The sequence below is a fragment of the Perca fluviatilis genome, chromosome 4 (assembly GCF_010015445.1).
Source record: "Perca fluviatilis chromosome 4, GENO_Pfluv_1.0, whole genome shotgun sequence".
NCBI classification, from domain to species: Eukaryota; Metazoa; Chordata; class Actinopteri; order Perciformes; family Percidae; genus Perca; species Perca fluviatilis.
In genome coordinates, this window is record NC_053115.1 from 39,881,986 (window position 1) to 39,908,732 (window position 26,747).

The 26,747-nt window shown below is 40.2% G+C and overlaps 3 protein-coding genes across 5 annotated transcripts in view; 1 reads left to right on the plus strand and 2 right to left on the minus strand.

Annotated features, from left to right (window-relative positions):
* The window catches only part of LOC120557668, a 1,015,838-nt gene that overhangs the window by 545,027 nt on the left and 444,064 nt on the right, over positions 1–26,747 (minus strand). The gene's annotated exons all lie outside the window — the stretch shown is intronic.
* The window catches only part of LOC120557124, a 655,636-nt gene that overhangs the window by 90,975 nt on the left and 537,914 nt on the right, over positions 1–26,747 (plus strand). The gene's annotated exons all lie outside the window — the stretch shown is intronic.
* On the minus strand, positions 1,864–24,609 carry LOC120557671 (V-set and immunoglobulin domain-containing protein 1-like). Of its 2 annotated transcripts, XM_039798218.1 has the most exons (7): positions 24,458–24,609; positions 17,924–18,268; positions 17,771–17,800; positions 17,037–17,303; positions 6,385–6,417; positions 5,906–6,012; positions 1,864–2,338 (listed from the first exon to the last, which is right to left on the minus strand). In XM_039798218.1, the coding sequence occupies exons 1-6, from the start codon at positions 24,561–24,563 to the stop codon at positions 5,945–5,947; spliced, it is 849 nt and encodes a 282-aa protein (XP_039654152.1). In that variant the 5' UTR covers positions 24,564–24,609; the 3' UTR covers positions 1,864–2,338; positions 5,906–5,944. The 2 variants fall into 2 exon arrangements, with proteins under 2 accessions (XP_039654152.1, XP_039654154.1); XM_039798220.1 differs by lacking the exon at positions 1,864–2,338 and having other exon boundaries at positions 5,904–6,012; positions 17,050–17,303.

A 26,747-nucleotide genomic window follows, 5' to 3' on the forward strand; every position in this document is an offset into this window, starting at 1 on the left:
AAATAAAAAGAAGCAGAACATGATTGTCCTAAGTAATGTCAATGACACAAATATCCAAGTAAAAAAATTACTCATTAGAAGTCACATTAGATTTCACTTTGGCTACAAAAAAATTCACATTTCTTTTACAATGTGACAGTAGGCTTTGGTCTTATAAAGTCTTGTGTTGTTTTTAACGCCCATCACATCTAGCTCAGTTAGGATTTTTAACAACTACAAGCAGCAGGATAATATTAATAAAGCAGTTTATATGTCTTTCATCAATTCACACCCCAATGACAGTGAGCTACCATGCAAGGTGCTGTCTGACCATCGGGAACAATTTGGGGTTCAGTGTTTGGTTGGTGGACACTCCAGATATCTAAATGTTTGTGCACTAGCACTGAAAAGACATTTGTTTTTATCATATGTCCCCTTTAAAATTATATTAAGTGACAACGGTAATGCAATCTTGTTTCCTTCAGCTGAGAATCATAAATAAAAGATCAAGATCCTGAAGTATCAACTAGAGATGGTCCGATACCGATACCAGTATAGGTATTGGCTCCAATACTGCCTAAAACGCTGGTATCGGTATCGGGAAGTACTGGAGTTTATGCACCAATCCGATACCACGTAATAAAGCCCTAAAGAAAATCTACGTTCAAGTAGTTTATTTACGTTATAATTGACTGTCAAACTGGATAATAAAAGAAAGATCTGTAGCATTCATTGTTTGGGTTTGTTCATGTTTCACAAAAAGTTTAACCTGAGCCAGACCGACAACAAAGATAGAAATAATATCACATCCATACAGGGATAGTAGTATACAGTTGTTAAAACATAATAAAATATATATATGACACACTGGTATTGGATCGGTACTCGGTATCAGCCGATACACAAGTTCAGCTATCGGAATCAGTAAGCAAAAAATGGTATCGGGCCATCTCTAGTATTAACTGATTTAATCTAACTATTTGCAGGAGAACACAAACTTTCCTTTCTATTCTTCAAAAAAAAAACTAAAAAAAAAACTGCCATGGCCATTTTCAAAGGGATCCCTTGACCTCTGACCTCAAGATGTCTGAATGAAAATGGGTTCAATGGGTACCGACAGGTCTCCCCTTTACAGACACTCCCATTTTATGATAATGCCATGCAGTTTTTCTCATGCAGTATACATTTTTATATTTTCACCTAAAATGGTGTATTTGTATATTTCTGCACACTGCCTTCTGACTGGAAAGCTGAGACTCTTGTGGATACAATGAGCAGAAGAAATGTCATATATGTAACACTATATCAATATATACTCAACATATTCATACATTATCATTCCATATGTTGTGAAAAGTCAATATACCGCCACAGAAATGTTGCACATACTGTGTTTGAGTATGTGCAACATTTCTGTCTTTCACATTTGCTTTTTTTAAATTATCACTAATCACAAAACTCAGAATTTTAAAAAGTTATCCACATACAATACAAAGGCCAATTCTAGGTCTTAAAGGGGTGATAGAATGATTATATAGGGTATTTCACACTGTTCCTTATGGTTTCCTAATAGGGTATGTAACATTGGTTGGGCTGAAAATTGCCCAAATGCTATTTTATGGGTCCTTAACTACCCTGTAAATATGGCCCTATTTGTAACAAGAGCTTTTCTTCCAAATATGGTATGCTCATGAATATTTAGATGAGCTGCGCGCTGATTGGTTTGAGCGAACCACATAGAAACACATTGGAGACGAGAAAGCAGGTCTCATGTTTCAGACACTGCAAAGTTATACATTGTTTGTCGGGCTATTTTGTTATTAAATTCACTTCTGAGACTTTTTTATGCGAGAAATCAACTATATAAAGCTCAAATATGGGCCGTTTTACGATGGCTAATTGCAAATTTGGTAAGACGTGTCGGACTTAAGGAGCTCCACACAGTCTGACGAGAAAGCAGCAACCTCCATACAAAGTGAAAGTCACTGTTTCTCGGTTACTTACTGCCAGTTGCCGGCATAACTAGAGTATAAGCAGAGGAAAGAGGTGTCAATGTAATTTGGAGGTTCTATGTCTGTCCTATTTACCCTCCAAACTGTCGTTATTCAACTATGACAGGGTAAAATCGGTTTTGCATTCTATCATCTAGCACCTTTAACTCTCAAACTGACCTTTTAAGAAGTTGAAGAGAACATGTCCTCAATCTCAAAAATGTCCTCACTCTTTTGTTCTAAAATTCAAAGTGGTCCTCGCTAGAAAAGAAGTACAATACCACACACATCTGCAGAGAACTTTAAAGTTGGTATTGATTGGGGCTCTGGCTCCTTCTCTGCCGGGTCACTTATATCTCACAATGAACCTGAAGGACAAAAAAGAGAACAACATGAATGGAAATTTATAATCTATATCAAGTTTCCCTTCTACAGGTTTTATCTGTGTGGTTCCAAGGCTTTTTTGTTGTTGTATTTTGATATCATTCTGTGTTTCACATGGTTTGAAACAAGAATTTACAGAATGGACTTTCAGTTCCTGAGTTTAATTCCTTAATTAAATTAATTTGGTTCCAAAGTTCCTGGAAGTTTTGGGTCAACAGTGGAACAAATTTTTGACCAGCACGTGAACTCTTTGACCCCTTACTGTATGTCTCTCAAACTTCAAGGTCCCATGACATGGTGCTTTTTGGATGCTTTTATATTGGCCTTAGTGGTCCCTTAATACTGTATTTGAAGTCTCTTTTATATAGACCTTAGTGGTCCCCTAATACTGTATCTGAAGTCTCTTTTATATAGGCCTTAGTGGTCCCCTAATACTGTATCTGAAGTCTCTTTTATATAGACCTTAGTGGTCCCCTAATACTGTATCTGAAGTCTCTTTTATATAGGCCTTAGTGGTCCCCTAATACTGTATCTGAAGTCTCTCTCCCGAAATTCAGCCTTGGTGCAGAATTACAGCCACTAGAGCCAGTCCCACAATGAGCTTTCCTTAGGATGTGCCATTTCTGTGTCTGAGGAGGAGCGAGGGGGGGGGGGCAAGGTGGAGGGTGGGGGTGTGGCCTTGACCAACTGCCACTTTGCTCGTTTGAAAGCCATGATGTCTCTCTCTCTCTCATGGGTGGGCCAAATTCTCTGGGCGGGCAAAGCAGAAAAAGGGGAGGTAACCTTGCTCCTTATGACCTCATAAAGAGAAGATTCCAGATCGGCCCATCTGAGCTTTCATTTTCTCAAAGGCAGAGCAGGATACCCAGGGCTCGGTTTACACCTATCACCATTTCTAGTCACTGGGGAACCATAGGCAGGCTGGGGGAACTCATACTAATGTTAAAAAAACCTCAAAGTGAAATTTTCATGCCATGGGACCTTTAAAGGAAGATGATCATTAATGCTTAGCAGTGTTGGGGAAGTTACTTTTATAAAGTAGTGTTTGCTTGTTACTCGTTAAGTAATCCATTACTTTACTTAGTTACCCCCTATGGAAAGTAACTTTTTACTTTACTCGTTTCTTTTATGTTACTTTAAAAAGCAGGCGTCTCTTTGACCATAAAGCCAATCTCTGGTTTATCAGTGAAGTGTCTGAACTACACTGCAGACTGGATTCTCTACTCACAGAGTGACAGCTGATTCATTATGAACAAGTCCAGCGCAGGTTGAATGCACATCGGCAGGTCATCAGCGTTACACGGTGTTAGTGTGTAATGTCCATATCTAGCCTACTTGTACCGGTCGCGCAGCCACGATGGTCCGTGCATTGTCATAGACACATGCAGCGTCTTTTCTGGAAGTCCTTGTGTGTCCATGCAACCGACACAAGTCCACAGCCCGCTGCGTGTATGTATGAGGCCATCACCACGGCATCCATCTGTGAGGTTGTCAGCTTTGTGTTTGTTTGTAGGATGGCTGATTTAACCGCCAGTCCTCAGCGATGTAGTGGCATGTGTCACGTAGCTCTCCGTTCAGAGCGCCGTCCAGTAAAAAGCCACAAAGCTTAAACCGCTCTCAAAAGTTAGCGTTGGCTGCAGCATTTCTCTGCTACTACCAGCCTCTGTCACCTACCTTGTGGAGCTTGTGAGCTTGCAGCTGAGAAGTCAGTGTCGCTGTCAAATCTGTCCCTGGGAAAAGTAACGTTGCGCCGAATTGAAAACCAAATTTTCCGTAGTAGCGCGTTACACTACTTTTTACTGAAAAAAAGTAGTTATGTTACTGTAACGCGTTACAAAGTAAAAAAAAAAGAAAAAAAAAAGGGGACAGAGTACCCAGGGCCCTCATGTGAGGAGGGCCCAAAAAGATGCTAGAATGAATAGCTGTGGATGCAGGGAGAGGCCCATAGAACGCCCCTGCTTAGACTATAATAACTCCCTCTTAACTTTCCTTGACAAGTTAAGAGAAAGCTCCGTTTCTAAAAGTCTCGGTGTTCAGCTCTCAGTACTTTTGTAGCTGCTTCCTGAACCTCTGGGGTTTAGAGATTAGTTTCACTTCTGTGTTCCTTTTTGTACATTCACACATCAGCCTCATTGCACTATATACTGCACCATCAAGTTCAGTTGTATTAGAGAAGTGTGAAGTTACTGATGTTGCAAAATATTTCTACTTGCAAACCGACAGGATGCTAACATTAAAAACAGGTCTAATCTAACAGATGTGGACATATTCTGCTGTATTTGGTCAGAGTTGCAGAGTTGGTTTGTCAGCAGAATTTGGCCTGGCTCTGCGGTGCACCGTTGCAGCACAGCTCGACTTCTCATTGCGGTTAGCGGCATGGATCGACACATCAACCCCCCAGAAAAACCCTTAGAGAGTTTTATATTAAATGGTCTGACTTTTGCATTATATGCTTTGGCAACACGCGCCATTTCTGTGGCCTGAATGCCAAAATGTCTTTTTATCTGACTGTAAAGAAAAATAAAGTACATTCCTAAGCTACTCCTGACTCTGTATATTCATGATTGTTTAAATATGCATGTTTTATTTTATTCTACACTGGCATTTTCACTATTCATTTTACAGTTTAAGCAAGAAGACTAAACAAAGACCCAATTTATTCCAGTTATTATCATGCAATCTCTTACTTAGTTAAGGATGTTTAAACATCACTGGTTTGGGCTTTCTTTAATTATTATTTTGTATTCAAGTTTTTCACGAATTTCCAGAGTTTCCACTCTGATGTGGACACAACATAGATACAAAATAGAGATGCACCAATTACAACTTTCTAGGCAGATTCCGATTTCTGAGTTAGGCCAGCCGATACCGATTTTAGACGATTCCGATTTCATTTTTTCTAACCAACATTTTGCACAGAACATAGAACATTTTTTGAACAGATAATGGATCACTATGAAATAGATCTATATCAATTACTCTAAAGTGCAATGTTAGAACAATTTCCTTCTTTTGACATCCAATATCCAAAAAAAAAAAAAAAAAAAATGTGATTTGGGTTTTTGGTGTTGTCCCTCCACGCCCTACTTTTTCCTTGCAGGTGTTGCATATTGCAAACTTGTTATCTTCTGCACACACGCTGGAGAATTTCCAAACAGCTGATATGTTGCAGGTTAATTCACGAGGTTCCCTACATGTGCGAGAACAGTGCGGACACGCGCTTCACACCGCGAGCGGGTACGCGCCACACACGGCGGAGAAGTTGAGAGAAAGGAAAAAGAGACTGTGCTGTCGCGTCCGTGTGTGTGTGCGTCCTTGAGAACTGTAACTCGTATAACTTATGTTGTCAGTTAATTGTAGCGTTGACCGGCATGAAATCGGCATATGTCAGACTGACCTGCTGGTCGCCGGTCATGGCTGAGCACGTGAAAACCGGCCAATTCCGGTCACCGGCCGGTCTATTGGTGCATCTCTAATACAAAGTACCTGTTATGTTATTGTTTGCACATTATGGATACTGTATGTTGATACAACGCATTATTTGAACTTACCGTAGTTAGAGCCATTTCCAGGCGGAGCTAGACAAACCCCTACGAAAACAGAAATTCTGCGAGAACTCCAACAGCAACTCCAATCATCACTTTCCTCAAGTTTTGATCTGAAACACAGAACAAGGTGATGTTACTCTCACAATGTAACTGCAATTATGTAGAGAATATTAGTCATAACTTACACAATGGGACAAAAATTCCGAGAACTAATAATATACAAGGTAGTTTACAGATTAAAACTCCACAGAGAGGAATTCCACCAGGCACATTGACATCAACGTATGGCTGATGTTATTTTGCTTGGCTTCACAAGTGGAGATGTTCAACTCTGCTGCTGAATCCTGCGCAGGTTTATCGATTATGTCAGTTTTGTCGATTATGTCAGTTGAATATGTTCATAAAAAACTAAAAGCATTATTTACATGAATAGCAGATGTTAGGGTCTTTCTATGAGTGGCATGACTGTAGAGATAACATACCTGAAGGATATGTCTGTGGTCCAGAGCTGTGCGCTGATGAAAGATAAAAACATGAATTACATTTTTTTTGGACATATACATGATGTATGTATACACATTTTTGCACAGCTTATATAGGTATATATTTAAAGTGATGGTTCGGAGTAATTTCACCCTAGGGTCCTTTGCACCATGACCTCAAGCCAAACAACCCCCCAGAAGCTTTTTTCAGCTGGGTCGAACATTGGGAGAGTTAGCGTGATCAGCTGAATAGCTTAGTGCAGGGGCTAATGGATCCACGTTTGTATCTCGTAAAGTACCCCACTAATAATGCCCGAAATGATACCAAACGTCCACACTAGTACAAATAGGTTATTAATAAAGTAAACTAAACTTAAAATAAACTTAATAAAGTTACATTAATATGTTACACCCTGTTTTAATTTTTCACTTGTGGAAGAGAAATGTTGCCGATTCTTTGACTTCAGTCACTAATCACACTCATGAGGTGTAACCGCTGGTTATAAATCTTTTACTGGGTTCATGTGAAGTCTTACTAAATTATAAAGTAACTTATAATTGGTTTCATCTGTAGCTGCGTCCGAGAATCAGAGAAGAACATCAACAATACAAACATGGAAATTATTTCAGCATCACGAGCTGCAGCAAAACTTACAAGAAATCAGTTTTAATGGATCAGATGAAATATTAAACTAAGTTAGTAACACGATGTAAAAGTACAGAAGGTTCTGCTTTGTTTGTCTTTCTAGATGCTGTATGCAGGATGTTTTAGTTATAGAGTAATATGTATTCATGCTGTTTAAAGTGAGCGGTAATATGCTGACTAACAGACATAACTTGGCCATTAAGTGAAACATTATTATTGCCATAACTTTTAGCAATATTAGATTTAGTAATAACTTAACTGTACTGAACAGGTAGCCTAGAAATCCAGACCCAAATTCGAAAAGATTAAGGGTCTAGCGTTGAGTAATGAAAGTCGCCCATCTCGAGGGGCGGCACCAAGCGTGCATTTGAAAATCTCACTGCACGCAATTGGTTAACACTACGACCAATCACAACAATACATGGGGTGACGTATCCAGAGCCCCATACGCTTAGCTACCAGCAGAGATAACTGGGTGGTATTTCAGAAAGCAGGTTTAGTGAAAACTCTGAGTTTGTTAACCCTGAGATGAGGGAAACTCTGGGTTTTCTGTTTCAGAAAGAGAGGTAACTTCACCTCAGAGTCAGTTACTATGGTAACTGAGCCTGTGAACCTAACCTGGTCGGGAGCAGGTTTTCTTCTCTCAGTCTCCTCCCTCTGACACAGCACTCTCTCATTCCCTCATTCATTCATTCAGTCTGGATCGGGCGCATTTTAGAGCAGTTTGTTATCGGCATCAATAAAATAAAAAATTTTAGTTTATTAACCATGTTAGGCAGACTATAAAACGTTTTATTTCTCAAAATATGGCATGTCCTTTTGTCAACGATCCTGTTGATGAAGAAGCTGCTTTACTTCACAGGGTGTTATATGTCGGGAGATGATATTGAAACCCCGACATTTAAATTTTTAGATAACTTCCTATTTGAGCGGTATCGTTTTTCTTCCCAGTCGATCAGTTATGTAGGCTACATAACCTTATCATCCTCATATCACTAACGTCACCCATCTATGCTCTTACATCCCAGCAGAATATTTGTGTCGCATTACGTTCTTTTGCAAATGGCATTTGTCTTTACAGCATTGGTGATGCGGAGCATTTTAGTAAAGCCACTGTAGCAAAGAGCCATCAGAAGAGTGTGACTCGATCGCAAACGTGTTTTAAACGTTTTCAAAAAGGAGTTCCACAGTATTGCAGGTGAATGATGTAAACCCTTTGAAATAAAAGATTATGGATTATAATTCTGTTAATGATGGTGCTGCAGCCTCAGAATGGGGTTAGTAGGCGTAGGACTTTTTCGTCCGCAGTTTTGCACCTAAATTAAATAGATTATAGGTTCAATACCATTTCACCAGTAATATTAGGCTATACTTATGATTAAATATGACAAACACTATATTAGAATATACGCATTTACTCTAGCAGCAATTTTCTCCCACACAAATTGTCTCTCTTTTGCAGCAGCTGCTGTGTTGTTTTTTTAACTCGCTGTATGTGCGCATGAGTATTTCTGCCGACCCGTTTGTTGGTGGCTGTTACCAGGGTGAATCGTAGAATCATGGCTCCATTCATGCTGCCTTTTTATTGTGGTGGTGCACGCGCGTGAACCTACTCTGAGTTGATTGAACCAACTCATATCAGCTGTTCTGGAACCGAAAACTCAGTTTCCCATCTCAGGGTAAAGCAACTCCGAGATCAGGGTTAGACTCAGAGTTTGTTAAACCTTCTACCTGAAATACCACCCTGGTAGACTTAAACTGTCGTCATCGGATTAGCTCGCCTCTGGCCCGCCTATATCAGATACACCGATGTGATTGGTGCAGCTTGGCTACAAAGGCATAGTTAATAAGCATCATTATGCCAGAGTGACTCGCTGGGCAAATTCAAATTGTGTGCTCGCGAGAACTCTGGTTTTCCAGGGTACTGAACAGGTTGAATGTTGTGTTTTCTGAAGAGAAAATCAGCTACTCCAGTTACATGTAGAAGTTAGTTTGTGGTAATATTTCTAACAATGATCTCAGCTGTATGTAAGAGTCAGAAACCTTTACATTCCCAAAGTATTTGGTGAATTAGAGCAGAAAACACTACAGACTTTGTTTTCTGCATGTTTTCATCTCAACTGGAAAGAACAAACTAACTGTAGAGAAAAGAGTCTTAGAATCAGAGCTGACCTTCAGTCTGTACAGCAATGAAGTGAAGTAAACAAGTATTATTAGTATTATTTTCTCTATGGTGTAATATGGAATAACTTGTGTTTTGATACTATTAAGTGTTACTGTGACGCTGCACAACACTTCTCAATGTTCATTATTTCTGTCCTCAAAATCTTCCTCTGAAATATGTTCACAAACCGTTAATAGAACGCTGTTATCAATCTTCCTCTCCCCAGACTGGTCGAGGTAGAAGACCGCCCACCTAGAGAGAGAGTTTTCGATCTGTCTGTCAGGATTTGACACAAATCAATTAAATTTTGTGAATGTGACCGCATATCACGTAGAGCAGGGGTCATCAACTACATTTTTCCAAGGACCAGAATTTTTGTCCAAACTTGAAGATTCCCGGCAAACTAAGATAAACAGTTAGACTAAAAACCGACAGCTTTTGTTTTAGCTCGTTTGGAAAAATTCGCTATTTACAGAGTAGAGCTGTGTTTGCGTAAAACAACGCAGAAAAGAGTGGACTGAGCAGACAGAGCAGATTGAAATATGGCTTTCTACATGTTGATGCCGGTCTACACAGGTGAGTGCATTGATAAGTATTGACTTTTTACTCACGAAGGTTTAATTGTAGCCTATTTACAGTAACGAGACTAGCGTGAGTTCATCTGCCCCAGCGGCCATTGGTTATCCTCGTTGTATCGTTCCCAGTCAGATACTGCGTGTTTTAATGCACACACCTCTCGGCTCAGCCGTGTGTGTGGAGCTCGGGCATCGCTGTACAGAATCCCGGCATGTGAATAGAGATGCAAATACAGGGGCTGGGTTTGTGCTCTACCTGTGTAATGTTACCTGCTGTAAATGCTTGAAATGCTAAATAACAGAACGCAATTTTTCCTCTTTACATTTTCTGAATTTGTGATTATTCTGTGGGCCAGACTAAAAGCTTTGGCGGGCCGGATGTGGCCCGCCGACCGCCAGTTGACGATGGCTGACGTGCAGTATCAGTGTGTCATCATAGTTGTAGAAAGTCAAAAAGAACGATTAATGCTGTACATACTCATTAAAGGTGAATTCAGACTTAAGTTCATATTGTCTCTATTTATTATGTGAATTTGACTGTTTTTGCAGTTTGTTTTTGATTTATTCAGCTTGAACAACCAATGTATAACCCATACATACTGTAAGTGCTATTAAATATGTGCTGTGTTTATGACGCATAATTAATGCAAAATTCATAGTTTCCAGGGGAAACCCACGCAAGCACAGGGAGAACATGCAAACTCAATGACCTGGGTTCGAACCCAGAACCTTCTTGCTGTGAGGCAGAAGGGCTAACCACTGAGCCACCCTGATTCCACTGTCATCCATTTCATGAATGACATAATAACCCGAGGAGATGCTGAGAAGGTCCCACAGCCTGACCTCAATAACCAACCAGCATGGTACATTCCACACCATGGAGTTTACCACCCCAACAATCCTGGGAAGATCCGTGTGGTTTGACCGTTCTGCACGCTAACAAAGAAACTTCCCTAAATGATCATCTCTTGACAGGGCCAGACTTAACTAACACATTAGTTGGAGTGTTGTGTCGATTGTGTTGTGCCCAAGCCAAAGATCTAGACATGGCTCTAGGAGATTTGCACATCGAACGAGCACTTGGAGTTCAGTGGTGCGTCGAAGCTGATGAATTCCAATTCAGGGTTGTAGTTAAGGAAAATGCACTAACAAGGAGAGGGGTTCTTTCAACTGTCGCTTCAGTCTATGATCCGCTGGGGTTTGTGGCTCCTTTCATACTAGTCGGCAAACAGATCCTTCAGACGTTATGCAGAGACAAAGTAGGCTGGGACGAAGATCTCCCAGAGCACATCTTGCCACAATGGGAGTCATGGCTCAAGGATTTGCCTCACCTCGCAGCCCTAAAGATTCCAAGAAGCTACCTTCCATCAAGCTTTGGCAAGGTTAGGCGATATGAGCTTCACAACTTTTCAGATGCAAGTCTCAATGGATATGGTGCATGCTCATATCTTCGAGCTATAAGTGAAACAGGACAGATAAGTTGCTCACTTGTCATGGGGAAGGCAAGAGTAGCCCCTACCAAACAAACAAACAAACTACTATCCCAAGACTTGAATTGTCGTCAGCTGTGACTTCAGTCCGAAATGGTGACTTTGTCAAAAGAGAGCTTGAGATCGAAAACCTGCAAAAGTGTTTCTGGAAGCAAAAATGGGCCTTGGCTATGTGAACAACGACGCCAAGAGGTTTCACATCTTCGTAGCAAACCGGATCCAACGCATAAAATCAAGCACAAATCCTGAACAATGGCGACATGTCCGTTACGAAAATAACCCAGCCGACTGTGCCTCAAGAGGACTGAGTGCAGTTCAGCTGAAAGAGTCTAACTGGCTGAAAGGACCCAACTTTCTTTGGCAGCCAAATCTTCCACCTGAAGAGCAAATGGTGGGAGAAGTAGAAGCGACCGATCCTGAGCTTCGTAAAACCCACGTCCACACAGTCAGGACGAAATAAGTAAATTCAATGGCAAACCACTTCATTAAGTTTTCTGACTGGTCCAGAGCAGTGAGAGCTGTCGCCAGGCTCCAGAGATTTATCAGAGAATTCAAGGAACTTCAAAACAAGAACGAGCGAAGCAACCAGTCTTGAAGAAAGAAGAGAAGCAGAAATCTTCATTATCAAGCTGGCTCAAGAAGAAGCCTTCGCTGAAGACATTCACAAAATAAAATCTCAGAAAGTACCTACCCTGAACAAGCGCAACAAGTTGCACCAGTTAAAGCTGCAGTAGCTAAGATTGTGAAGAGCCAAGACTTTGCCAACAAATTTCAACATCGACAACTTCTCAGTCCCTCCTCCCTTTCTGCTGCAGCCCAAACCGTCTCCTAAGCCCCTCCCACACAACGGAGTTTGACAGAAATGCCGGCATGTCAGACAGACATTTTCAATAACTAAAACACTAACACAACGTTAACTTTACTCACCAACAGTAAAACGATGCTAACTAGCAGGCTACCGTTAGCCATTTCAGCATCACATCAGACCGACCACTGTGCTAACGTTACTATCATCCTCACCAACGTAGCTTTGTGGACTTTTGACTACTAATAACCAAGTGAAAGATAAATCATTCATGGTAATTATGTTACCTGTTGAGAGGAAATGTGGCTACGTCTGTATCGTTCTTCAGATCTTTAAAATCCTGCAGCCACACCACCTCTGAAAAGCCACTCCATTATTCACGGAGTTTTGGAAAACTTTTCTGCAGCTCGTGCGCGGGGAGGGGGGAGGGGGGAACGCTATATATGCGTGTGCCTGAGCAGTGATTGACAGGCAGATAGACCACCCCTGTGGCCCTGATTGGAGATAATCGACCGGGAGCGGTGGAATTTTGCCAATGGCACTACAGGCTGTAGGAGGTGCCAGAGGAGCTGTCTTTTTTTTTTTTTTACCTAATTCATGTAGTTCTACTGGAACATAGGGTCAGTTTCAGCAAATATGACAGAAAGTTAGTTTTATAAGACTTACCTACTGCATCTTTAAATGCCTTCTTGGACAAGGAACATGTCCTTAGGGTGGGAGGACGGCTATCCTAATCAGCCTTGCATCATGACGTAAAACATCCCGCAATACTTCCGAAAAAAATCTCATGTGTCAGCCCTGCTCATCAAACATCATCATGAGCGTGTTTATCACCAAGGAAGAGGCATGACTATGAATGAGTTGTGTGTGAACGGAATATGGATCTTGGGATGTGGAAATGTAGTCTCCCTTCATCGTGAAGGAAGGAAGAAAGGAATTAAAACGATACGGATTGTTATTTACCTGCTTATGTTCCAGAGTAGTGCATATTGAGACACTGGATGACTTGACAACAGACGCCTTCATAAACGCACTTTGAACATTTGTGGCTATCAGAGGTCCTGTATGCCAATTGAGATGCGACCAGGGAACAAATTTCATGGGTGCTAAGAGAGGGTTTTCGGAGTTGCTCAAGGGAATGGATCAAGAACGTCAACGAGCGATCGGTGGTGAATTCGTAATGAACGTCCCATCAGCCAGTCATATGGGTGGAGTGTGGGAGCGCCAAATTCGAACAATTCGGAGTATTCTGACTACCATGCTCGACAAGTCCGCAAGCAGACTTGACACCACAACTCTGAGGACCTTCCTTTACGAAACAATGGCTATAATCAACAGCAGGCCACTAAGTGTTGAACACCTTAACGATCCTACCGGTCCAGAACCTCTCACCCCCAACCATATTCTAACCATGAAATCGTCAATCATTCTGCCCCCCGCCTGGACAGTTCTGCAAAGACCTATATCTATGTAAAAGGTGCAAAAGAGTGCAGTTCCTAGCCAATGAATTCTGGCGAAGATGGAAACAGGAATACCTGCTAAACCTACAAAAACGCCAGAAATGGCAAAGAACATCACGAAACTCATAAGTAGATGACATTGTGATTCTACAAGATGACAGCTCACCAAGAAACGAGTGGAAGCTTGCCAGAGTTGTAGAAGCTCATCCTAGTGCAGACGGCATGGTGCGAAAGCTGAAGCTACTAATCAGTGACACTACACTTGATAAGGGAAAACCACACACTAGATTAGTTTACCTTTAAAAGGCCTATCCACAAGGTAGTTACCTTACTAGAGGTTAACTAAAAATCACATACATAAGGTCACATCTATTCAGACCAAAAACATTTTATTGATTCTTTTTCATAATGTTTGGTAAAAGAAATCCCACATTTTAAGTTAATGAGTGATTTGGTGGGAGTGCAAGTGCTGTTAAATATGTGCTGTGTTTATGACGCAAAATTAATGCAAAATTCATAGTAAATTTATAGTTTATATTCATAGTCTCATACAGTAAATAAATAAGAAATGTGTTTAATGTAAAAGGTTAAAATGAATGTGATGTAATAGTTAGATTTTAGTTCATTGTGTTTTTGTTTATCTTGGAACTTAAGTTTTCTGTTGTGGTTTCCACTGCTGCGGAATTTGTTAATAGACCAAAGGAAACCTAAGGTGTGCACATGTGACGGCGCTCTGCTAATTAAGTTGCAGTTTCACGGTTGTCGGAGGTCAAAGCAAACTGAAGGATTTTCCGAGGATTTAAGAACCTCTTTTCAGGACAAGCAGCCAACGAGGTATTTTATCTTATATGTGAAACTTTTATATTCGCGCCAAGCGGCATTTGTACTTTATCTTCTTCGGTAATTTATAATTAATTTCACGTGCTTACTGTGTTCATTCATGTAGTTCTCACGGCGTGACGTGGATGCATGAAGGACAGAACAGCAAAGCAATAAACGCTTGTTTCAAAGAACCAACCTGTGTCTGTGTTGACGTGAAGAGAGCTACACATACATAAGTTATTGCTGGCTGGAATGTGTGTGGCAGTTCAGACTGATCTCAAAATTAACCATCGAGCGTTAGTGCAGTTTGTTCTGTTTTTCATCACCTCTTATCTCTGGTGGTTGTTGCACCACCACTCACTCACTCACTCACTCACTCACTCACTCACTCACTCACTCACTCACTCACTCACTCACTCACACTCACACTCACACACACACACACACACACACACACACACACACACACACACACACACACACACACACACACACACACACACACACACACACACACACACACACACACACACTAGTTAAAGAGTAAGATCCTTTTAGTTTAACATGAAACAGCCCCGAAATCACCATTACCAAACTCCACCAGACTCCATGTAAATAATCAGGACTTTTAGCGTGTATAGAGCCAGCACCAGACTCCATGTAAATAATCAGGACTTTCAGCGTGTATAGAGCCAGCATATCTCCACCAGACTCCATGTAAATAATCAGGACTTTTAGCGTGTATAGAGCCAGCATATTTCCACATGTAAATGGGTGAATTAAGGGTTTATTTCAACCAAACCAGAGTAGTGATTGTTGGAACAGTGGAAGGACAAACCAAGACGGCTTTTGATAGTTTTATGTCCTTTCTGTCCACTTTGAATGCAGTGTTTTACGATGATAAAAGTCCTGATAATTTACATGGAGTCTGGTGTAGTTTGGTGATGGTGATTTTGGGGCTGTTTCATGTTAAACTAAAAGGATCTTACTCTTTTACTAAAAAGTCTATCTCTGTAGGGATCCATTCCATAATGTTGTCAGACACTTAGAATAATAATCTGAGTCTCTCAGCGACAAAAACTGAACTTTTAGTGGATGCTAACTGATTAATATACTGGACCAGTTTCAGAGATTGTTATTCCTATCAGTTTGTCCCTGTAAGGGCCCTTTTCTTTTGCTGCCTTCTTAATTTTCTCGTAATTTCTCTGTTTAATTCATGGATGTATTAAGAGAACAAAACGCCTTAATGAGCCGTCTTTCCAGCTCCGTGTCTGTGTCGCTCTGACACTGTTGCCCCTGGCAACCGATAGCGTAGGATCCCAAAATGCAGCTCTTTCAGAGCCACACCTAATGAAACATAATGAGTGTTTGTTTAACAGTAGGGCTGGGACAATTCGTCAACGTCGTTGATCACGCAAATGCGTCAACACAAATAATTTGCGTCAACGCGTCACTACAGTGCTGGTTAAGCACTACAGTGAATCTTGAATCAGCCTGAAGGGGTTGTATTCGCTATAACAACCGCCTCGCTCTACATTATCCCGCTTATTACATGGCTACTTACCAAATAAATCAATAATTTGACTAATAACTTGACAAAATATAGATTTAAATGGGAGTTTATTGATTTAAATACGATTGTATTGCTTCCACTAGAGAAAATAGTCCGTTCCGTCTCTACGGTTGGAATCCTGCGTCCATAGCAACGTAAAAACTCTGTAATGCAATCCTTCGTCTATTAGCTACTCAACACCACCTTACGGGCTGTGGTAGTAGCCGTATATTTTATTGGGTGCTGCCGTGGTGGACAAATGACCCAGCTGCTGTTTTAATCACTGCAGGAATTGACACAACATTAGCTGAAGCGTTGTAGTGAGCTAGCGGGCTGCTCGGCTGCTATAATTTACAGTAAACTGAACATTTCTGTTTGGCGGTGAAGTGAGACCGATGAATGGCTTCTTTAGGAATATTTATGTGGACGTTTATGTCCTCATTCATCTCGTTTCCTCTTTGCAGAGCCGCTGCATGTTGACACACCTAAGTTAACGTTAAACAAGTTGCTATGTAAGCTAACTAATTAGCGTTGTTGTCCCTACGGCTGTTACTGCGTAGCTAGCGAGACGGTATATAAAGATACTAGCGATAGACGCTCATCAGATCTGCTTGTGTGTTTATTATGGGATCTGTTTGGATCGTTTCCAGTTTCTAAAATGTGACGATTTTTCTGCATTGAGTACTTTAAATTTAACTTTTTAATACTTTAACTACATTTTCCTGAAGATAATTACAGACTTTTACTTAAGTAACATTTTCAATGCAGGACATTTGTAACAGTATTTACAGTGTTGTATTAGTACTTCTACTGAAGTAAAGGATCCCCCGTGTTCACTCCTCCTGCGGATAGACAGCTTTGTTTTACATTTGTTCTAATCTTTGTTTGTGAACATGCACATTCCCTCATTTATGTTATGTATGTTATGTGCATTTATGTGATTGAAACAAACTAAAAAAAACAAAAAAAACAACTAAACTTGTCATATTGTAGGCTAGTTTCTACTTTAGCTTATCAAACAAAGAACCTACAGGCAGTTGGCAGGATGGACAGTTTCTGGGAAATGCACAACAAAGCCCCACCTTCTCAGGACACACCGGACACACGCACGGGGATACACACGGGGACACACACACACCATAAATATGTACATCAGTCTCAGCAGAAATGTTACGGTGGATAGTCGTCTGTGTGGCTACACAGCGATAGCGGTCGCTCTTGGTCACATTGAGAGTGATGTAGAAAAAGCCTCTTTTTTCGACCTGGGGCTCCTCAGCAGGTAGTTGGTTTCCAGCACTGTCCTGCCACTTTACTTCAGGTTCTGGATTGCCATTAACTTTACACTGCAGGAGCTCCCAGTCCTTTGTTGCCTTAAGTGTTGTGATGTATGGTTCTTGAGCTGCACCTGTGAACACAGCATAACAGTAGATTATTACAGGACAATTAAAGCATTACAATATTTTTCTTCTCTTCTTGCATATGGGGATTACAGTGTGACAAAAAAGAAACAAAAACAAGCCTTTCAGTAGGAGTCAAATTCAGAGTGGGTTTTTTCATTGGGATTGACAACGAATTATGACCAACGCACAACAAATACCATTTCTAGTCACGGTCTTTATAAAAAGTGTAAAAAGGATTTTTTTTTAAAACACATTTGAATGATTAACATTTACACAAACTTAAAATAATGTTGGCGTATAAAATGTCTCCATGTGTATTCAGTAAGGAAGGTTTTATGAATTATCAGGACTGTGGAACCAAACAGAACCCACAGATAACGTTATTAAAATCAGGACTTACTTGAATCATATCAGGCCTGTGATCACATACATGTGAGAAGTAGAGAGTAACGTTATTAAAATTAGGACTCACCTCGGATGGCTGATCGGTCTTTTAATGGATCTAAAAGGTAAAACAAAAACATTAGTTAGTGCTTGTGAAATATGAGCCCTTTTACAGACACTTCAAAAGAAATTCTATTATCTTGCAGACTTAAAAAAGAGCAGACATAATGAAAATACTCACCAACAACAAGCTCAATGTAGAATGTTTGAGGTGGCTTAAGTTGTGGAAAATCACAGGTGTATTCTCCACTGTCAGATATCTTTGTATTTCTGATGATTATGGAGGCGTTGCCGTGTTCCAGTTCTTCTGGAAAATGAGAGACTCGACCTTTGAACGCTTCACTCTGACCATCTAGACCGTTGTTGTAATGACTGCCTGCGTTGTAGTCAAACACCTCCTTCAGACCATCATCTTTCTGAGCAACTTTCCTCCAGACAAACAGTTTATACTCAATGTCCTCCTTGGTGCTGGGAGAGCAGGGTAACATTACATCAGCCCCTCCTTCCACCGAAATGACTGTTGGTCCTGAAAGATAAAATCATGTATTAATCAGTATGTTTACATGCAGAGTAATTAAGTTAAGACAGCTTTTGTGATATAAACATACAAACTTAAGATATAACAAAAAAAAAAAACGTGTTATTTTGGCCTTATTTTGCACATTAGAAAATCCTTTGCACTGCCCTCCAGCCACATATTTGCCCATATTAGTTTTTCAGGATATATTTCAGATTTGTATCCTGAGTTTATAACCTGTGGAGGTGGGCGTGGCCTGCAATCAGCTGCAGTAGAGACAGGTGTGTGGATAGAGCAGGAGAGAGCAGTGCCAGCTGAGTTGATTGTCTCAGCTGTTGGTTGGAATTAAAGCTCTCCCTTTATATGCAGTAGGTGATGGAGGGGAGGAGAATAAAACATGTAACTTTCTCTGGTTGAAATATTTAAATGTGGGGCTCTTAGACTAATAAATACATTTTAAAATTCACATCAAACCTCAAACCAGAAAGTGGAGAGTTGACAGGAAGTAACATGGGGAGATTGGTCAGTATCCAATAATAAACACACAACTGTTTGGATCGTTTCCAGTTTCTAAAATGTGAGGATTTACTTTAACTTTAATTTAACTTTTTAATTTAATTACATTTTCCTGATGATAATTACAGACTTTTACTTAAGTAACATTTTCAATGCAGGACATTTGTAACAGAGTATTTTTTACAGTGTTGTATTAGTACTTCTACTGAAGTAAAGGATCTGAATACTTCTTCCATCACTTCATTACACACTAAAAAATACTGGGCTGAAAATAACCCAAATTGGGTTATTCCCAACCCAGTACCTGGTTCAATATAGGACAGAACACATGCTGGGTTGTTTTGACTTTTTGAACTGGGTTGAAATTTTAACCCAGTATAAGGGGTTGCTTCGCCTAACCAAAGCCTGGGTCATTCTGACACCAATGTTGGGTTAATGCAACTCATTACTGGGTCAGGCCCACCAGCCCAAATATTGGGTTAAATTGACCCCCTTGTTGGGTTGATATTTGACCCATTCATTTAGTTATTCTTTCATCTATGAAATTCCTATATATTCCTATATATTATTTATTAATAATAACAGACAATGCATACACTTCATTAATGTCACTGATTTTATTGAACAATATTTAATTTACTCATTTAAAGAGAAAAACTGGAATAACAATAACAAGTCCAATTCCCTTATCGCATGAGCATTTCCAAAAAACAAACGCATGGGGCCACATTACTACCACCCCCCCATTCTTTCTGGAGGAACTGCTAAGCAGAGAAACACTGCTTTGGGAAATTGATATCAAACACATGTAAACATTTGACACAAACATGTACAGCTTGGACAACGCTGTCGTGCTCCAGGGCCGGCCCACTGGGAACGGTGAATGCCTGAGAGCAGCAGTCCTCGCCTCCCAACACCAGGGTGCAGGGGTATGGCCTGGTCTGCTCTGCTGCCTGAAGGTACTCCACCATGTTGGCTCCGACCTGCAAATAATAATAATATTCCATAAGTACTGGAATGACAAAGACTCTGACCATCTGACAGCTAATGTTTTCTAACAGATTTTACATTAAAAGACCTGCATCACTAGATCCAAGGGGCTGTGTGAGTCTAGGACTACTCACAGGCTTAAGATCGATGAAGGCCTTCATGGCGTCAGACACTGTAGTCCTCACGGTCTTTCGGCCCATCCTGAAGACTGCAGGTGGAATCAGACCTGGCAGAACCATCAGGGCAATGTAGTCTTTGGAGCCTGTAAAGAAAGAAAATAGTTTGACATAAGTATTATCATAGTTTATTTATCTATTATCATAGAGTAGCTTATGGCTCGAATAATGCACAAATCCAATTATACAAATCTAAGGGTTATGTTGATGTTATAATTTCTACCTTGAGACAAAGACTCTGTCTGCACGTGGAGCTTCTACCCCTCCCACTGGGCCGCATGAACAAGCTTCTCGCTGAACCTCCTCCAGGTCAAAGATTTAGTCTGATGCCTCTTTATGAAGAACCTCGAAGTCCTGCACAATCTGAGAGGGGGAGATTTAGAATAATTAAATCATATATGCTCAAAACAAAAATAATAAGATAAGTGAGAGAGAGAAAGATTGAGAAAAAGAGAGAAAGTGTGTGTGTGTGTGTGAGATTGAGAGCACATTTTGTAATAAGAAAATTACATTTAAAGTATTGCTGTGCACAATGGTAGACAGAGGTGTAGTGGTAAAATAAGAGGTAGCTAAACTATAAATTCTGTGGCCATGGTAAGGTTAATAAAACCTCATGCCAATTGTTTGCCTTCTATAGTTGTGGAATTTCTGTCACTATTGAAATGGTATTTCAGGGACCTACAATGGTGACAATGGGTAATCAAAATGGGATTCTGTTTAGGGAGGCATGGTCTTCAGTGGCACATATAGAGTGTTGGATTCTTTTACATAATGCTCTTACATGTCAAGATGTTGTACATCTAAACAAAATGGAGTATTGTGTAACCTACAACTTCATTGGGGATGCATGAGGATAGGGTAACTCATTTTTTTTAATGTTGACATATTCAATAATATTAATAATAGGCATATAGTACAACAATATAACATATTTACCTGCAAAAGTGTCAATCAGCTCAAGAAGTTGCCGTTCTGTTAACTTTAGTTTAACAAAGTCCTCCATATTCAATCGCTATAGGGGAGAAGAACAAGATCTGTTAATGTTCAATCAATGTATGGAAGTGTATTTTGCAGTCTGTCAGTCTGTCTGTCTGTCTAGTGAAAATATAACAAAGTTGCTGTAATCTAGTGCCATGTAGCTAGCTAGCTAGTGGTCTTTTCATAATCACTTAAAAACACAATGTGGTATTTCTACAAAGTGTGTTAACTGCACTAAACACAAATTACTTTGTCAACAGAATGCGTGCAATGCACCTTCAATGCTTCGCTCTGTACTAGCTACTAGCTAGCTTACAGGATGAGTCAGCAATTAGCGCTAGCTAGCGCTAGCTAGCGGTTAGCATTAGCGATCTTTTTAAAACGTTATAATACTTCATATCATAGTGAATTTGTCTCGTGATTTGCCCCAGACACACACACAAATGTTTATAAAGCACTTTTTATGTGTCACTCCCTCAGAGAATTAGAAATAGTCTCCATTTAGCTAAATCTTAGGTATCATGCTACAATATTAACCTACTAGCTAGCATTAGCGCTATCATACTTGAACTTGCGCTAGCCTTATAGCATGCATGAATCGTAGTTAGCTAGAAATCACTGTTGCTAACTGGATTATCAGAGCTAAAACGCTCCTCCTATCCGGCAATGAATCAAGATCAAGTAAGTAACCAGTAACCGGAGCTAAAGTCTGCTGTTTGACTGCAAGCACTGTTGTAGTAAGCAACTCCTTGCTAGCTTGCTAGCTGCTTGCTTAATTAGCATCAGTGGTAGCCGTTAGAGGGGCAGTACGGTTGCTTTCGGCAAAGTAAAGTAAAGTTCTACAGGCTGTCCCGTTATGGAAATAATGATTATTATTATATATATTATAACTAACAACTAGCAAGCTCGTGTTTCTGTTGAAGACAGAGGTAGTTTCCTAAAAAATGAGAAATGACAAACCTTCAGTGTTTCCAAAAGTGTTCTCCCGCCTCGGAGAAAAGAAAAAGACCGTTGGAGGAGGATCCCAAACTTGAATGTAACCAAACCACAGGGTTAAAATGATCATTGGTTGGGTTATTTAGATCAAGGCACAGTCCAAAACCATTAACCCAACTACTGGGTTACTGAAAGTAACCCAATATGGGTTGAATATACATAATACAGGGTTAAACAGCCTCAACCCAGTGGTTGGGTTAATAAAATAACCCAGTATTTTTAAGAGTGTAGAGAGAGCAGTATGAACTAAGGGGAATGTGTTCACAAAGATAAAGATTAGAAGAAATGTAAAACAAAGATGTAGATCAACAGAAGGAGTGAACACATGGGATCTTTTGGATGCGGAAATGAACATGTGTTACATGCTACATAGACTTTTAAAAATACAAAAAAATAGGATGCTAAACAAATATAAAAGTGAGGCATGAATGGTAATGTGTATATGAATGGGAATGTATTTGGTTTACTTTATTTTTTGTTTTATATCTTCTGCAAGTAATATCTGTGTTAATATGTAATATGTATAGAATACAGAAATGATTAATAATACACTTTATAAGATTGATAAGATCCTGAGGGACCTAAGAGCAAAATAAGAATAAAATAAAATGTAAAAAGTGTAGATGTAATAAGTAAATACTAACCTAAACGATCAGAATGGATTATAAACGAGTCAAGATGACACTGTATTAACTAAGAGGACACTTTTTTGTTGGTTTGTTTTTTACCATTTATGTTATGTATGTGATGTTGTGTATTTATGTGATCAAAATAAACTATAAAAAAACTAAACTTGTCATTCTACTTTAGCTTATCAAAAAAAGCAGCTTTAGGCAGTTGGCAGGATGGACAGTTTCTCAGAAATGCCCCAAATGGAGACCACACACACACACACACACACACACACACACACACACACACACACACACACACACACACACACACAAGAAATTACAGGTTTTTTTTATCTGTGCCAAATATTAAGAAACATTTTGATGTGACAGCCGCTGAGCAGCATGATTACAATTACAAACCTCTGTATATGTTTACATATGCTTGTGTGTGAGAGAGAGAGAGAGAGAGAGAGAGAGAGAGAGAAAGGGGGGTAAAACATGTAACTTCCTCTGGTTGAAATATTTAAATGTGGGACTCTTAGCCTAATACATACATTTTAAAATGCACATCAAAGTACTTTTACTACTTTAAAACCTACATTCTTCCATGCTTGTCATATTGTAGTTTCTACTTTAGATTAGCTTATCAAAAAAACCAGTCAGTTGGCAGGATGGACAGATTCTGGGAAATGCCCAACATAGCTCCACCTTCTTATGACAAAATGGAGACCACGCGCACATGTGCACGCACGCACGCACGCACGCGCACACACACACACACACACACACACACACACACACACACACACACACACACACACCAGAAATGACGCCACATCTTAAGTTACTAAACTATCAACATTTTTTATCTTTGCTATAGGCCTAATGAGGAAACATTTTGATGTGACAGCAGCTGAGCAGCATGATTACAATTCTGTTTCCAGACCTCTGCATGTTTACAGATGCTTCAGACGTTTAAATAAAATAAACAATAACTGCAAATACATAACTCAGAGTAATGATCAGTTTTCGGTATACCTGCAGTTTAGTGTCCCAAATTCCGCCCCCATACGATGTCCTTAATTATGAACCTGCTAAACCAGCTGTGCTGTTTAACAGATATGTTATAATAGTTAATGTGTGCGTGACAAGTTTGCCGCTCTAAAAGTCATTTTGTTGCAAATGTGCATTATTTCCAAGCGGGCACTAATACACACAGTTGCTACAATTGACAGTGTAGTCTAAGGCTATGTTTACACGGAAACGATCTGAAGAGAAAACGCAAAAGTGGCGTTGCGTTATCACTTTTTATTCTGCGTTTAGACGAGCGTTATGGAGGGGAAATCTGCGTGCATATGGTGACGCAAAAGTGTGTGAAATTCGATGTAGTATGCACTCCAGGTGACTAGGTGGCACTGCCACACAACACCACCAAGGCACCGCCTGCGTAGAACATTCATTCTACTTCTCTCCTTAGTAGCGCGAAACCAAAACATGACGGTAACGCGACGGTGGAGCGTTTTTAAGATTTCCACTCTGGAGGGTGGTTTCACTTTTTTTGCGTTTTTAAGCCCCAAAAACGCCGTCGCCGTATAAACAGAAGGCACATCCGATAAAATATTTTTTCGTTTTCACCCGAGAGCGTCATCGTGTAAACAGGGCCTAAAGAAATCCTGATAGGCTTAGGCCTACTTGTCTAACCCCCACCCCTCAAAACCCGTTTTATAAACGGCGCTTTTCCGGCCGCACCCCGACCCGGTCCGGAACGGCTCTGATCGGACCCGATCATCATTTGGGACTCTCAACTTTTAGAAAATAAAAAAATAATAAACTAACCTGTCTCTAATAAGACCCTCGTCATTTGGGACACTCAGTTTTTGGAAAATAATTTGGAACACTAAACTACACGTATAACTCAGTTCTCTTACTGTTTAGTTGAGCAGACGTGACTCCAGAGCGAGTCAGGAGGCAGAGACACAGAAGAAGAAGAAGCTCCATCGCTGGCGATTTCTTGTTAAAATCAAATTTTAACATCACAACGTCTCTTATAACGGAGATGGAGACGCTCCTAACGGTCTGATTGGTTGATCAGAAACACTTTCGGTTTCGAGGATTACGCAAGCTGCAACAACAAACACACTTCCTGAACAGATCCTTCAGAATAAAAGCGTCATCCTCACATAACTAGGACTCATGCATTCTGCACAAGAGCTGCTCATAATGTATGCGAACTGCAATAAGCTCTTTATCTTCACACCAACATTAAAGCTGATTATTAAATAAAAACTACAGAGCATCACATTAAGCTATATATTCACTGTTAATGCACAGACGTCTCTACTTCTTCTCCTGACCACTTTATCAGTAGAAGTAAAACCTTTTCCGGTGCATTTTCTTCAGAATAAAAGTGAATTAACTAAATGTTACTGTGAACAAAATGCATCCGTACTGGATCAACAACCAGGTAATAATACTTTCTGATAATTTAACTGTGGAGTAAAGTCTGGCTACACCACAGATGCATTATGGGATAGGAGGGGAAAAAAAACCTGCTGTGGGTTGTTTGCATTTCTTTAAACCAATCACAATGGTCTCCTGGCGCTAAGCTCCGGACGTGTACAGTAATGTTTACAGTAACATGAGCTATTTAAATGAGCTGATACATAGTTAAACCTCATTAGCTCTTACCAGTGTATCTCCGTGTGTACTTCGTCCACACCACCTCACCAATCAGTCCCAAAACGTCCCAGTTAGAGAGGAAATGCCGTAAACATATTCTTTGTAAATCTTTACAATCATTCCCTGAAAGAACCAAGCAGGCCTGCCTTGTTGCACCATCCAAATTTTCTTCAAAACTTGACATTTTCAGCGTGCCTCCCGAAGCGAAGGGACTTTTAATAAAGGCAACACACAGAGAGAGGAAGGTGAGGGATCCTGGAAATGGACTTCCTTTGATCCAGACTAGTGAAAGGGTTAAACACATGGAGAGGTACCAGCAGCAGCCATAACACAGTCTTCTTTTTCAATTTATCTGCTTGCTAATTTCCCCAAACTTTTGGCTCACCCATCCTTTGTAATCCTAAGAGTATTATGTGTACTTCTACCTGAGATCTTCTCTAACGGTTTGTATCGATGACAAACTCCTGCAGCTGAATCTGACATAAGGCAGTTATTGCTTTTAAAGAATCATCATCAGCGTATAGTCAGACTGAAAGGATGTGGGAAGAAACACCACTGAGGTTTGAAGTGAATTTTGGGAATACACACAAGGCAGAATGATCTCATTAAGTGGCGTATGTATGATACCCAATTCGTATGACATTTTGGCGCATTAACTAGACCCATAATCGCTTTTTTGCATGTTTACCAACACCGTTTGACCTCCATTGATTTACACTACCTTGCGATTGCGTGTGAATTGACGCCGTAGCAAGTAATATGAAAGCCCGAAAATCCACGTTGGGAGGTTGGTTGGAAGGGGGGGATGGGTCAAACAACCCAGGAGACCGGGGATCGTGTCCTGCGTGTCACGTTTCCTAAACCCAAACGTCGCTTTCTTCTTTTCCTAAACCCAACCCCGTTTTTGTTTTCCTAAACCCAACCGTCCAAAAAGCGAGTATGCGTCTTGATAACACGCCAAAATGGCATATAAATTGGTCAAACATACACCACTTATTGAGATCAGTCTGCAACCTATCAGACCCCAGGTCGTCCCAGCCCTTTCTGTGTGGAGTTTGTATGTTCTCCCGGTGCTTGCGTGGGTTTCCTGCAGGTGCTCCGGTTTCTTCCCACCATACAGACATGCATGCAACTAGGACTACAGTTGAAAATTTGTTTACCGGCTAACACTGGCGCATTCACAGAAATGTTGATTAATGTGCATTGTCCTAATCAAAAAGATTAATATAACTAACATACACGCGGATAGCTCAAAATGCGTACAGATAACATGCCACTTGGCTTTAGAAAGTGGCGTGTATGTTTACGCGAAGTCATGATGTGACATTGAAAGTTGAGATGATGGTAAAGAAAGTGGAATTTGAAAGTGTTACAGTCAATCTGTATTATTAAGTAATGTTCCTCCACGGATTTTTCCAGATCGACGTACGTTAACTTCCAGCTATTTGAGTAAATATATATTCAGATACATATAGAAGGAGTGATTAAAGGAAAGTCATTCAAGTTATCAGAAGATCAAAGGGTTATTATGTTATTATG